Source organism: Brassica napus, chromosome C6 (genome assembly GCF_020379485.1).
Source record: "Brassica napus cultivar Da-Ae chromosome C6, Da-Ae, whole genome shotgun sequence".
In the NCBI taxonomy this organism is placed as follows: Eukaryota; Viridiplantae; Streptophyta; class Magnoliopsida; order Brassicales; family Brassicaceae; genus Brassica; species Brassica napus.
In genome coordinates, this window is record NC_063449.1 from 22,865,052 (window position 1) to 22,879,464 (window position 14,413).

At 33.9% G+C, this 14,413-nt stretch overlaps 1 protein-coding gene across 1 annotated transcript; it reads right to left on the bottom strand.

Annotated features, from left to right (window-relative positions):
- Positions 1-8,614: 8,614 nt before the first annotated feature.
- Positions 8,615-9,667, bottom strand: LOC125588410. The gene has a single exon (XM_048759741.1). The coding sequence runs from the start codon at positions 9,665-9,667 to the stop codon at positions 8,615-8,617; it is 1,053 nt and encodes a 350-aa protein (XP_048615698.1).
- Between the last annotated feature and the right edge of the window lie 4,746 nt (positions 9,668-14,413).

Consider the following 14,413-nt stretch of genomic DNA (forward strand, 5'->3'; position numbering starts at 1 on the left):
CATGTGCAAGTATTTGAGAATTTTTTCATAACGAAATTTAGAAATACCCGAATGAGACTGAAATCTTTGACTTCAAAAACCCGAAACTCAAATAGATCCGAACTGAACTCGAATAGGTACCCGAACGCCACCCCTAATCGGATTAATCAAAATCAGAATTCAACCTTATTTTAATGCGATTTATACTGATATTTTTAATTTAATAATAACTCGGCATGAAAAACACAAGAAGAAAACAAGGAAATAAGTGAGTGGTTGGTTTTTATTGTAGGGAAAAAATGTTTAGAAAAATCATGGGCTTATTGGCGAGATAGCCATATATAAATGTCAAATTAAGTAAGTAGCCATGATTTTGACATAATTAAATGCCAGGTTTTTTGCACCCAATCTAACCGGTTATACCCTTTCCAGCAACAAGTTTCCAGTTGCATTGTCTAAAGTAAATGATTTGGTTGCTTTTTTGTGACTTATTAACAATCACAGAACTGTACTGAAGGGAATAATCACAGAACTGTACTGAAGGCGTACATCAGATATATTTAACACATATGATGAAAGAATATGCATCGATATTAGGGAATAATATTTGTCTGTGTAACAGAACATACGTACACGTAATGGATATTTGATGTTATTGAAATTGCTATTCCATATAGATAAATAGCATAGTTCACGTATTACATGCCAAGATATATGTGTTGTAAGTACTCAATGCTTCTCAAATAATAACCTCTGGAAACATGGTTATAACAGAGTAATCCATTGTATTTTATATAGAAATGAACTTTTTATATTTCAAACATTACAATGATGAAGAACAATAGCGCATTCGGTACAGATCATGCAATTTCATCTCAAGTAGAATAGTTTGTCAATCGATTCCATCTCAAATAGAATAGTTTGAACATATAATTTTTCATATTCTATTTCAAATAGATTATGCATAAAAGATCTCACACAGATAAATTGTATTGACTAAACCCTAAACCCTAAACCCTAAACCCTAAACCCTAAACACTAAACCTTAAACCCTAAACCCAAATATAATATATAAACCCAAATAGAATGGGACAAAATAAATAACACAATACATATTGGTAAAATTATAAAATGTATATAATTGCATGGAAAGAAGTTAATGATGACCCTAACCATACCATCTCACCTTTTAAATACTAAACCATAAACTCTAATCACTAAATCCTAACCCAAATATGAACCCTAAACCCACATATCAAAATCTAAAAAATACATAATATTATATATGTAATATAAAATTATACAATGTAGATCATGGTATGTTTTTTACAGATTCAAAAACATGTAGCCATAGTGAGAACTTAAGAAAATTACAAACTATATTTATAAACAAAATATATCACTTTTTAGTAACCGTCAAATAGAATGGAAAATGATAAAATAGTATAGTAACAAAATATATCATATTACAAAATATGAAAATATATATTGTTTTACATTTCTATTCTATATGCATAAATAAATACATTGGTTTCGATTATAGAGATAGAGGTGATCGCCACTGCATAAGTTTTGTCTCTCACCATAAGAGTCTTTGAAACTCTACAATTCTTCGCCATCAACGTAGAAAATTTCATCAACAATCTCACAATTACTATACTTTGCGGACAGACATCTTTACTATTCCATTTATATACAACATCTTCTGTACCCTAATTCTTAGAGGAGCCCCAAATTGAAAGAAAATAATCAAGGACGAGAAGACGGTGAAGAGAATCAATGGAAAACAAGGAGAACTTACGGGAGTTTCAGAGATCTGAGAAGAATCGAGTTCGAGAAGTTCGGTAGAAAGGGTGTGCTACTAACCGCCGCCGCTTAAACCCTAACGGAAACCCCTAACGCCGAAAACGAGTGACAATGGAGGACGAAGGAGATGACAATGGGGGACGAAGGAGATGGAAACTCTGTCGATTGCATGCAGAGTCGAGGCGTTGGAGGAATTCGGTGCCGGAGACCTTTTGACTGCTACAAATTTACCACATAAGTTAACAGAGAAAGATGTGAACGACGGTGAGATACGAATTATTTTTGTAGAGATTTTCCTTAAAATATTTATTTAATTATAGCAGCAGATTGGGCCGATGATGTTTCAGGGGTATTAGCGTATTATTATGTAATTGTAACAGTGTGTATAGAAGCATTAGGTTAAATATATACTTTGTGAATTACTGTTTTTTCATGGTTATATGATCTTATTTCCCAAAAATCATTAAAAATTATAAACGTAAAAAAGGAATAGATTAGAGGAAGAAAAGAAAGAAATGAAAGGTCACTCTTCTCCTTCACAACTCATTCATCTCTCTCATCTCCGCACAACAGAAAATCACAAGCAAGCAACCACTCAACCTCTCAGCTTAAACACGTTTTGCAAACCGGTAAAGAAAGATTTTTCCTTTTTTTTTTGCTCTTTTTGTATTTGGATTTAGGATCAATTCTCTCGATCTTCCACCTTCTTGGATCGTTTCAAGTGTATCCATCTCTGCTTCCTTACTTAGACTTCAGTTTTCTGATTCGATTTCGTTTCTGCCCCGGCCTCCACGTTTCAAGGGTTATTCTCATTGTATTTTTTTTAGTGTAAATTCAAGTAGATTTCTCATCTGGGTATACATACCTGTGAAAAGGGTTGTGTTCTGATTTGTCTTCAATTATTTCTTCTCTTCCTCATCCTCATATGCGTTTCCATTTCGTTTGGCATCAATGGCGGTGCACACCGTTCGATTACCGGCGACTCAGCTTCACAACGGAATCTCCGGAAACCTTTCCCCAACCAATCACAATCCAAACTCTGTCATTCGATCTACGAACCACTGCTGTTTCATATCCATATTGGCAACACTCGAAGAAGGCGATTAACATGACAAACACAGCTCTTTGAGAGCTCTTGCAATGAAGAAGATTATTGAAGACTCGCTTCTGTTTCATAGTAGGAACTCCGTTTACAAATTTCTTAAATGTTTAGTGAGTTGTTTTATAAACTTGGGCCACAAACACTTTACTGAAATTGGTTATTTACGAACCTTGGTTACTGTCGAATGTATGTTATAATGTATAATGAAAAAATATATACTAAGTACCAATGGCAATTGCTGTAAATCGACTAGTAATTAAAGGTCTTTTAATTAGGATGGCTGAGGAGAGCTGTAGCCTTGCCACATCAAACAAAATGGCATACTTGTAATTAAAATATCAATTACTCTTAAAAATTGTTTCTCTTTTAATAATAAGGAGATTTTTTTCAGTGAATGCACAGCCTCATAGTCTATACTATTCAAAGGACATTTTCAACTTCACTCTATTTTTCTCTCCAAAATATAATAAAATAGAATATAAAGTAAAATTTTCTGACCATACTTCATTTCTCACTCTATAATAGAATTTACTACGTAAAGAGAATCATCTATTATTTTTTATTCATTACCCCTAATATAGAGTGATAGGTAGAGTAGGTTTAGACCATTTTTACTTCATATTATATTTTACTTCATTTTGAAGAAAAAATAGAGATTTACGTTGGAGCGACCAGCGTCAATTGACACAATACTCGCTTTTATTTCTTATATATATATATATATAAATTTATAAATATATATATTGATATATGTTGAAAAGATCTGGTTTCGTGAAGAAATATGTATACTCGCTTGAAAACATTTAGGCTTCTCTATTAATCTCTCATATTCGTTGACTCTTTCGCCAAGAATCTATAATGACGAAAAATAAAACTTCTTTTCTAATGCTTAGAATCTTTCTACATGCAGAAATCAAGAGTATGTTGCTATAAAATGGTGATGCAAATACTCTTTTCTATCATAGTGATGTTCTTGCCAATTTTATCCGAAATTGTATTTGCTATCTTGCCAATCAGATTTGAGGATTCATTCAGATTAAGGTCATACTTGTTGACACGAAGCAGAATTAAACAGCTAGACTTGAGAATTAAGCTGCCAGATTTGAAAATACTTATAAGGTTTTATAAGGTCTTATAAAGGTTTTATACGGTTTTATAAAGGTTTTATAAGACTTTATAAGAAACACCAGGCTGGAGTTTAGAAGCAGAAGACCAGACTTGAGAAGCAAAGAAGAAGAAGAAGAAAGAAGAAGACCGTTGAATATTTTTAAACAATAAATATTTTATTGTATTATGTATAGAGGCAACTTGCCTTTAAGAAACTTGGATCTAGATCCACAATTTGAATTTTAAGGGAATAGACTTTCTCTCTCTCTTTCTCTCTCTCTGTTCTTCAATGTTCTTCATCTACATCTCTTTATCCTCACATTCTTTCATGGTATCAGAGCAAGTAAGCTCATGAGATTCATTCTTCTCTACTCTATTCTCTTTACTTCCACAAATCTCTGATTTTCCCTTTCTATTTTTGGTAAAGTTCATCATGTTCTTGAGTTGTTCTTCATTCCCAGAAAAAAAAAAATGGAAAACTCATACACGGATGTCTTTAAATCCATGTCTATTCCGGTTACCCTCAAGGGAACCAACTACTTACTGTTGTCTTGACTTGTCAAAACCGCTCTTGGAGGCAGAGGTCTTTGGGAGTATGTTGTTGACGGCAAAGACACCAAGAAGACCATCCTAAGAGAGGATGGTAAAGAAGTTGTTGCTGCGGCTGAAGGAGGTGGAAAGAGAAGTCAGAAGGATCTCATGGTCCTTTCCATCATTCATAATAGTCTTGAAACCTCTATCTTGGAAGCTTACTCCTACTGTGAAACTTCCAAGGAGCTGTGGGATACTCTCCAGAAGGTATATGGAAATATATCTAACATCAGTAGGGTGTTTGAAGTCAAGAGGGCTATCAACACTCTCAGTCAAGAGGACACTGAATTTTCCAAGCATTTTGGGAAGTTCAGATCGTTGTGGGCCGAGTTAGAGATGCTAAGACCGGCCAGTCTTGATCCGGATGTACTTAATGAGAGAAAGGAGCAAGACAAGGTCTTTGCTTTGTTGTTCACTCTCAACCCGGGTTATAGTGATCTAATCAAACACATTCTAAGAAGTGAGAAGCTTCATTCACTTGAGGAGCTTTGTGCTCAGATTCAAAAGGAGCAAGGCTCAGTGGGACTCTTTGGTGGCAAAGGAGACCTTATCATAGCTAACAAAGCTGAAGGAAATGAGCACAAACATGAGGGCATAGCTAACAAGGGGTATTACAAGCCAGAAGACAAGAAAGTGTGGGTGTGTGACCATTGCAAGAAAAAAGGTCACGGCAAAGACAAATGTTGGATCCTTCACCCACACCTCAAGCCTCAGAAGTTCAGGACACCTTACTCTGATGCAAGGGGGAATTTCACTGGTGAAATGGGCGAGCCATCTACTCCTCGTCCCATGAACTCGGTTGCGGCTGGAGAAGGGAAGACCTTGGGATTCAGTGGCTGTTCTATCATGAGGACTACCCAAGATGAGACAATCAAGAGGTCTGACCTTGATGCTCTCATCAAAGCCTTCAAGGAGAACTCTGGTAACACACTTGGTTTATCTTTGAATGACTCTTATAAACTGTCCAATGCTCTTGTTACAACCTTGAATGCATCTGATAGCTTTAAGCCAGTAGTTATTGATTCTGGAGCTTCTCACCACATGATTAGTGATGCTAGGTTAATCAGTAATGTTAAGCCTGCCTTAGGCAATGTTACGATTGCAAATGGCGATAGCATACCAATAAAAGGTGTAGGAAACTTGAAACTATTTGAGAAAGATACTAAAGCATTTTATATGCCATCTTTTGCATCTAATCTATTATATGTCAAGAAGATTGCCACTGATCTTAACTGCAAGGTTATTTTTAGTCCTTATGATGTCGTATTTCAGGATATTGAGACTCTTAAGATGATCGGAAAAGGTGTTACTAAAGAGGACTTGTACCTGCTTGAAGACACCACGACTAGATCATGTTTACCTTATGCTTTTAGTTCAATCCCTGTCTTAGAAAATGATGTATTGTGGCATGCTAGGTTAGGCCATACCCATTCTAGAGCACTGAACCTGTTATTGCCTAATGTTTATTTCAAAAATGATGGATGTGAAGCATGTATTCTTGGCAAACATTGCAAGACTGTGTTTCCCAAGTCATCTACTATCTATGAGAAATGCTTTGATCTTATACACTCTGATGTCTAGACTGCACCATGCACTTCTAGGGAAAATCATAGATATTTTGTCACCTTTATAGACCAGAAATCTAAATATACATGGCTGACTATGATACCATCTAAAGATAGAGTACTAGATGCATTTATAAACTTCCAGAGCTACATAACTAATCAGTTCAATGTTAAGATTAAAGTATTCAGGTCAGATAATGGAGGGGAATATACAAGCACAGCTTTCAAATCCCACTTGGCCAAGCATGGAATAATCCATCAAACCAGCTGCCCTTACACTCCACAACAAAATGGTGTAGCTGAGAGGAAAAACCGACATCTGATGGAAGTGGCCAGGTCCATGATGTTCTACACCAACATGCCTAAGAGGTTCTGGAGTGATGCAGTCATGACAGCATGCTATCTCATCAACCGAACTCCAACAAGAGTCCTTGATGATGCCACACCTTATGAGGTATTGAACAAAAGAAAACCATTTATTGACCATTTACGGGTATTTGGGTGCGTGTGCTATGTATTGCAAAAAGGGATCATAGGAACAAACTTGAGGCCAGAAGCATAAAGGCAGTGTTTATTGGGTATTCTACCACTCAAAAAGGTTACAAATGCTACTCTCCAGAGACAAGAAGAGTCTTAGTATCCAGAGAGGTCAAGTTTGTGGAATCTAGAGGCTATTATGAGGAGAAGAGTTGGGACAATCTCAAGGATCTATCTCAAGGGGCCTCAGATAGGGCAAACAACCTACAGATTATCATGGAGAGCCTAGGTATCATCATGACACCAAATGAAAGAACTACTAGTTCAGCAAATAGTTTAGATCAAGAGGATTCGTCTACTGGTCAAGAGGAACCATACATGGGTCAAGAGGATCCGCAGACTACTGATCAAGAGCAAGAGGTTCATGATCAGGATGAAAGCCAACAACAAGAGGAATCAGATCAACAAAATGAAGTTGAAGCTGAGATTGTTGGAGAGGTCCAGCCGCTTAGGAGAAGCACAAGGGTGAGAAAGCGTCCATCAAATTGGAAGTATTTCAACAGTCAAGCAGTAGCCCATCCCACTCAAGCAACTTGCTCCCTTGCTTACTATCCAAGAGATCATCAAGCCTTCATCACCAATATAGATCAAGAGTATATTCCGAGGACCTATGAGGACGCAATTGAGATAAAGGAATGGAGAGACTCAGTAGATGATGAGGTCAGTGCCATGATCCGAAATGGAACTTGGTTTGAGAGTGAGCTCCCCAAAGGCAAGAAGGCTGTCACAAGCATGTTACTATTCACTATCAAGTACTTGGCTAATGGGCAACCAGAAAGAAAAAAAAACAGACTTGTTGCAAGAGGCTATACTCAAGTCTATGGTGAAGATTACCTTGACACCTTTGCACCAGTAGCTAAGCTTCACACGATACGGATTGTACTCTCATTGGCTGTGAACTTAGAATGGGATATGTGGCAAAGGAGGTGAAGGAAATAGCCTTTAAAATGCCTGGAAACAAGGTCTTGGACAGAATTTGCGGTTTTTTTTTTAAATATAAATTTGCGGTTTGTTAATTTACTATCAATTAATTTGGACAGAATTTTCTATTTATTTTTGAAAATATAAATTTACGGTTTATTAATAAACAATTTACTATCAATTTATTTAGACAGAATTTTCTGTTTATTTTTGAAAATATAAAAACTAGTATTGCTTTATTTTCAGTTGATTAAAATTTAGAATAGACGGTTTTAGCGGAAATTGGTGCCTCTGAGATGATATATATAGTTCTTTAGGAATTTTGTCAAAATAGAATGAAAAACAGTTTCTTTGTCATTTTAATATAAAATCTTTTTTTGTCCCTTTTTTACCTCAATTACCCTTTCCATTTATTAAATTTAATAAAATAAATAGTTTTATTAATAAAAATATATAATTGAAAAATCAAAAAATAATACCCATATATACATACTGATATTTTTTGGGTTCTAAAATTTGTTAATTAAAAATTTTTAATTATGTTCTACGGAAAGAAAATGTCTTCTTCTACAAAAAATTGCACGATGGAAAATTAATTCCAGATTAAACAAGTTATTCTACTTTTGCTAGAATCAATATTCTACTTTTAAATAGAATTCTAAATATGAGGAATACGAAGTCTACCCATTGTAAAGGTAGGTAGATTTATTACGAGTGCAGTTTCTAAGAAATTATTAAGTTTTACGGATACGAAATCTAGACACAATTCAAGAGTCTACATATGGTAAAGTCTGCTTATGGATTAATTATATTTTCTCTACACATGGTAGAAGTTGTATTCTACGGATAAGAATAACCATATCTCTGTAAATTCAGTTACAAATATTCTAAAAATATTTTAAAATCTTTTTACTTTCCTAAAACGTGTACCAGCAATTTTTTGACAAAAATATAATAGAGATCGTAATTAAGCACTTGTTCTTCATCAAAACATGAAAGTAAAACATCAGAAAGAAAAGGATAGAGACAAGGATTCAATGTTCGACCAAATCCCGAAGAGCTCCGTCGATCGTCGTTTCTCATTGATTGCTCGAACGAGCTCTTGAGAATCTGAGTGTATCCAGATGTTGGTGAATCCGAAAGAAGAGGCGTAGAGCATCGAAGCTCTAATCGCCAAGCTCTCAGCTAGAAGCGGTGAAGAGATGTGGTCTTTGAACAAAGACCCTCGATTGAGTTCCTTCTTTGTGGGATCGGTGAAGATCCAGGCGATTCCTGCATGTTTTGTGCTCGCAATCCAAGAGGCATCGGTGTAGCATAAGATCGTTGTGGAAAGAGTGCTCGTTGGTTGGACTGTCGGTGGGAGAGATCTTGTCATAGATGGAGGTGATAGGGTCTGCGCTAAGCTCCATTCTCTGGATGCTACGATTGCTTTGGATATAGTAGAGATCGGGTTGAGAGATCTGTTCTGGAAGATCAGAAGGTTCCTGGAGGTCCATATTGCCCATATGATGCAAGGGAAAAGATTGATAGAGATCCCCGATGGTGGTAGATTAATGCGGTGGCATGAAGGCTGTAGTTCCGAGCCGAAAGAGGTAGCTTCATCAGCATCAAATCGTGAAGACCAAGGAGCAAAATTCCACACCTGTTTCGTGAACTCACAATGGAAGAACAGGTGGAGCGTTGTTTCTTGAACTCCACATCTGACGCAGGTGGTGTTAGTCAAGACCCGTCGTTTCTGAAGGTTCTCTCCTGTGGGGATTGCATTTTGGAGAACTTTCCACAAAAAGATTTGGATCTTATGAAGTAACTGAGTATTCCACACTGATTTGAACCAGTTAAAGTCATCAGGAATGTTGGGAGTTCGATGGGTCGTAGCATCCTCCAAGTGCAAAGCTAGGTAGCCAGTTTTGGAGGAGTATTCTCGTGAAGGGTTAAGGAGCCAGGCGTAGCCATCCTCGGCGCCTGTTGTGCTAGATTGGAGAAGGAGAATGTTGTCCATCAGGTTCGATAGGTATTTCATCAAGGCTTCTCTGTTCCAAATCCATGTTTCTCTAGTCATGATATCTGAGACCATCAAGTCTTTATCATCAATTGTTACATGTCCAATAGCTGACGTGGGAGTCGACGCTGACAGCCAAGGTGCATGCCATAACTTTGTGGAGTTTCCGTTTCCAATGACTTTACCAAGGTGCTGGAGAATGATTTTTCTGCCTTCGATGATTCCTCTCCAGTCGTGCGATGCAGAAGAGCTGCAGGAGATTCTGAGAAAGGAGTCTGCCTGGCAATATTTTCCTTGTAGTATTCTCGAGAGCAAGCAGTCTGGTTTCGTGAGGAGCTTCCACGTAAGTTTGCCCAACAAAGCCTTATTAAAGTGTGTTTTTCATTATATTTTAGCAAAATTTCCTAGTTTTTTTAATGTGTGTGATGTATATGTATATGCAAAAGAATTGAAGAAAATACGACAAATTAAAATTGTCCCAAGAAAGAGGAAATAAATGCTATTTTGGCGGCATGAATTTTTAAAAAAACGTAGGACCACTAAATCACGTCTCATGCACAGTCCCTTAGTTTGGGAACCAATTTTTTGACACCAATTATAAATCCCAAATTCCGACACTATTAGTTCGGTAAAACCAATTTTTGGGGATAATTATTATCTTGTACTTGTCTAATAGTTTAATCTAATTATTATTAACACATTACACATGTAACGTATTACTATATATTAATATATGATTTATTTTAAAATTTTCTATAAGTTAGACAATGGATTTCTAATTTTTTTGGCATGAACTTTTTTTTGAACTTAATGTAATATATACCATAACATTGATGTAATATATACTATAATTAAGCAAATACGTGAGTATTCTGTTTCAAAAGTAATATACACTTTTGTAATATTGTTGGTTATAAGTTATATTCAAATTTGTCATTTATAAGAACACTCATGGGTTTATCCATCTAATGAAATAAATAAACCTTTTGGGGAGATTCTATTAATGTTGTGTGGTTAAAAAAAACCTACAAACACATTGTTTTGTTTGTTTTTCTATGTAGTTTTTTTAAAAGTTGCCTTTACCTTAAAAAAAACTATTTTCATAATTAATTGCCTTCTTTACATATATTTTGTTATTTTATTTTTTTGGTCATATATCTGTTATTTTAAAGATTAAATATTCACAGCAAGAGTCCCGTAGGAGTTAGGACTGCAATAACTTTATTGCTATTAAAATAGAAACAATTACACCAAGGTCACTTTCTGACTTTTTATAACACTATAAGACACTTATAGCTATCAGAGCAGTTTTTCACTCTTTTCCACGGGAAACCACATACGTGGAGCATACAAAATTCCAAAACTAACTTTTTTTTCAAATAGTATACCACGGTTCTATTATAACAAAATCTAAAACATTTCGTCAATTGAGAAAATATAATAGGTCCCACTCTCTCTTCTTCATCCAAATTTGCTTTTTCAGATTTCTTTTCCAACATAATTCACTTCAAATTATTATCTATGTTGTTCGATCTATTTTTTGAGATTTACCAAGATGCTGGTCTGATGATGGTGATGATGGTTAAATGGCGTACACATGGATATCAGATATCGTAAGCTGTGGATATTACAAATCGGCGTACATGTGGATACGTACACGTGGATAATGAGGTCTATGTGTACACGTGGACATTAATGTTGGCCATACATATGTTGCAATATGCAAATACAAGAACAAAATCTAAAAAAGAAATATAAAATGTCGATAAAAACATTCCTAAACACATTTACATAGTCATAGCACAAAATAGTAGCATAGACAAATTTCTGAAATAATGCAATCAATGCATTTGTCTAAAACAAGTTTTTTTCTCTCTGATTGCACTAACCTAATAGAGAAGGAGGAAAACTAGTTGCTTAATCCTATTTAGAATGGAAAGGTTTGTAAAGCACATGTACGGTCAGTGGGAGGGTTTGTGAAACATATGTACATTTGTTAAGTGTACATATGTACATGTGTTTAATTGTGGTTGTACATATTTTTGTAGTTTTGCTTTGTAGCTTGGCTTGTACGCTCATTTTCTATATATATATACAAAATAAAAGTAAAGAGAAGATGAAACCAGACATATTGATCAAGCTTCTAACTTCAGTACAATAGGATGATCAAGCCTTCTCGTTACAATGATTGCTTTAGCCTTCTCATTAGGATGATCAAGCCTTCTCATTATGGTCAGAGATAATCATATACTAGTTAACCAAAAGAAATCGCATCATTCAGGTTATTAAACAAGATTTATATGTACAATAAGATTACTATACAAGATTTATACGTACAATAAGATTACTATCCATATGTACACTGTTTATTTACTATCAGAGTGTACACATTTATAATATCCACCAACTAAAGCGTCACGAAAAGTAAAACTGAAACTAACACCAGCCAGACTTATAGTTCTCAAAGAAAATATAGATCTGTGTTGTTAACTTGTTGTTATCTCTTAGCAAAACCTCTTCCATAACTAAAGAATTTGTTCTTGTCTTGTGTCAATTGGTTCCATATTACTTTAGACAATACATCTGGGCAACATCAAACCTAAGACCCCATAAAACTCAACCTTTTGTATAAACTATTAAAACCTCAAACTTCTGACCGGAAAAAAGGTTCCTTTTATTAGTAAGGAATTAAAAGGTAAAACTATATTTTATGCCACGTGTCATCTTTCGGTAGAAGTTTTTTTCGCTGATGTGGATGCTCCATATGTTTAATGTAGTATTTCTATTTTTTATGTTGTATGTTTACATATATTTATTATTTTCCAAATTATATATAATGTTTTTTTTTATAAAACGGTAATGTTGCATTATGGAGATAAGCCGTCTTTTTTTTAAGTGAAAAATGATAATTTTACATATGTTTAATGTAGTTTTTCCATTTTTTATGTGTATGTTTACATATTATTTATAATTTTCGAAAATTAGTAATATTAAAATGTAAAACTATATTTTATGCCACGTGCCATCTTTCGGAATAAGTTTTTTTCGCTGATGTGGACGCTCTATGGAGCCTCAAAACGTTCCTTTTATTAGTAAGGATTACATATTATTTATAATTTTCGAAAATTAGTAATATTAAAAGGTAAAACTATATTTTATGCCACGTGTCATCTTTCGGGAGAAGTTTTTTTCGCTGATGTGGACGCTCCATATGTTTAATGTAGTATTTCCATTTTTTATGTTGTATGTTTACATATATTTATTATTTTCCAAATTATATATAATGTTTTTTTTTATAAAACGGTAATGTTGCATTATGGAGATAAGCCGTCTTTTTTTTAAGTGAAAAATGATAATTTTACATATGTTTAATGTAGTTTTTCTATTTTTTATGCTGTATGTTTACATATTATTTATAATTTTCGAAAATTAGTAATATTAAAATGTAAAACTATATTTTATGCCACGTGTCATCTTTCGAAATAAGTTTTTTTTCGCTGATGTAGACGCTCTGTGGAGCCTCAAAAGGTTCATTTTATTAGTAAGGATTACATATTGTTTATAATTTTCGAAAATTAGTAATATTAAAAGGTAAAACTATATTTTATGCCACGTGTCATCTTTCGGGAGAAGTTTTTTTCGCTGATGTGGACGCTCCATATGTTTAATGTAGTATTTCCATTTTTTATGTTGTATGTTTACATATATTTATAATTTTTCAAATTATATATAATGTTTTTTTATAAAACGGTAATGTTGCATTATGGAGATAAGCCGTCTTTTTTTAAAGTGAAAAATGATAATTTTACATATGTTTAATGTAGTTTTTCTATTTTTTATGCTGTATGTTTACATATTATTTATAATTTTCGAAAATTAGTAATATTAAAATGTAAAACTATATTTTATGCCACATGTCATCTTTCGGAATAAGTTTTTTTCGCTGATGTGGACGCTCTATGGAGTCTCAAAAGGTTCCTTTTATTAGTAAGGATTACATATTATTTATAATTTTCGAAAATTAGTAATATTAAAAGGTAAAACTATATTTTATGCCACATGTCATCTTTCGAGAGAAGTTTTTTTCGCTGATGTGGACGCTCCATATGTTTAATGTAGTATTTCTATTTTTTATGTTGTATGTTTACATATATTTATTATTTTCCAAATTATATATAATGTTTTTTTTTAAAACGGTAATGTTGCATTATGGAGATAAGCCGTCTTTTTTTTTAAGTGAAAAATGATAATTTTACATATGTTTAATGTAGTTTTTCCATTTTTTATGCTGTATGTTTACATATTATTTATAATTTTCGAAAATTAGTAATATTAAAATGTAAAACTATATTTTATGCCACGTGTCATCTTTCGGAATAAGTTTTTTTCGCTGATGTGAACGTTCTATGGAGCCTCAAAAGGTTCCTTTTATTAGTAAGGACTAGGGGTTGGCCCGGGCTACGCCCGGGATTCTCTATAATTTAAATTATATTTTTTATTTGATTTTGTATTTAAATATGTCTTACATATACAGTGAATCGGTTATACAAATATATAATGGTAGATAAATGAAAATGTGTTGTTTATTTATTCATGATGAAGAAACTAAAATTATTTGTATTCATATTTTGCATTTTGATAACTGGAAATTATATTTAAGAAAGCAAGCTACATGAATAAAAAGTCAGTTGAACTTTAGATATGAGCAATTTTGAATACAATATGTGCATTTAATGTAATCGTTAATATGCTACTCTAACTGTAAGAGTTGGTTTGCAATTAACGTTGTAGTTGTTTACTTGCAAG

What these genes read in the sequence shown, in the direction of transcription:
- LOC125588410 (XM_048759741.1), bottom strand. Translation starts at nt 9,667, where the DNA reads ATGACTAGAGAAACATGGATTTGGAACAGAGAAGCCTTGATGAAATAC.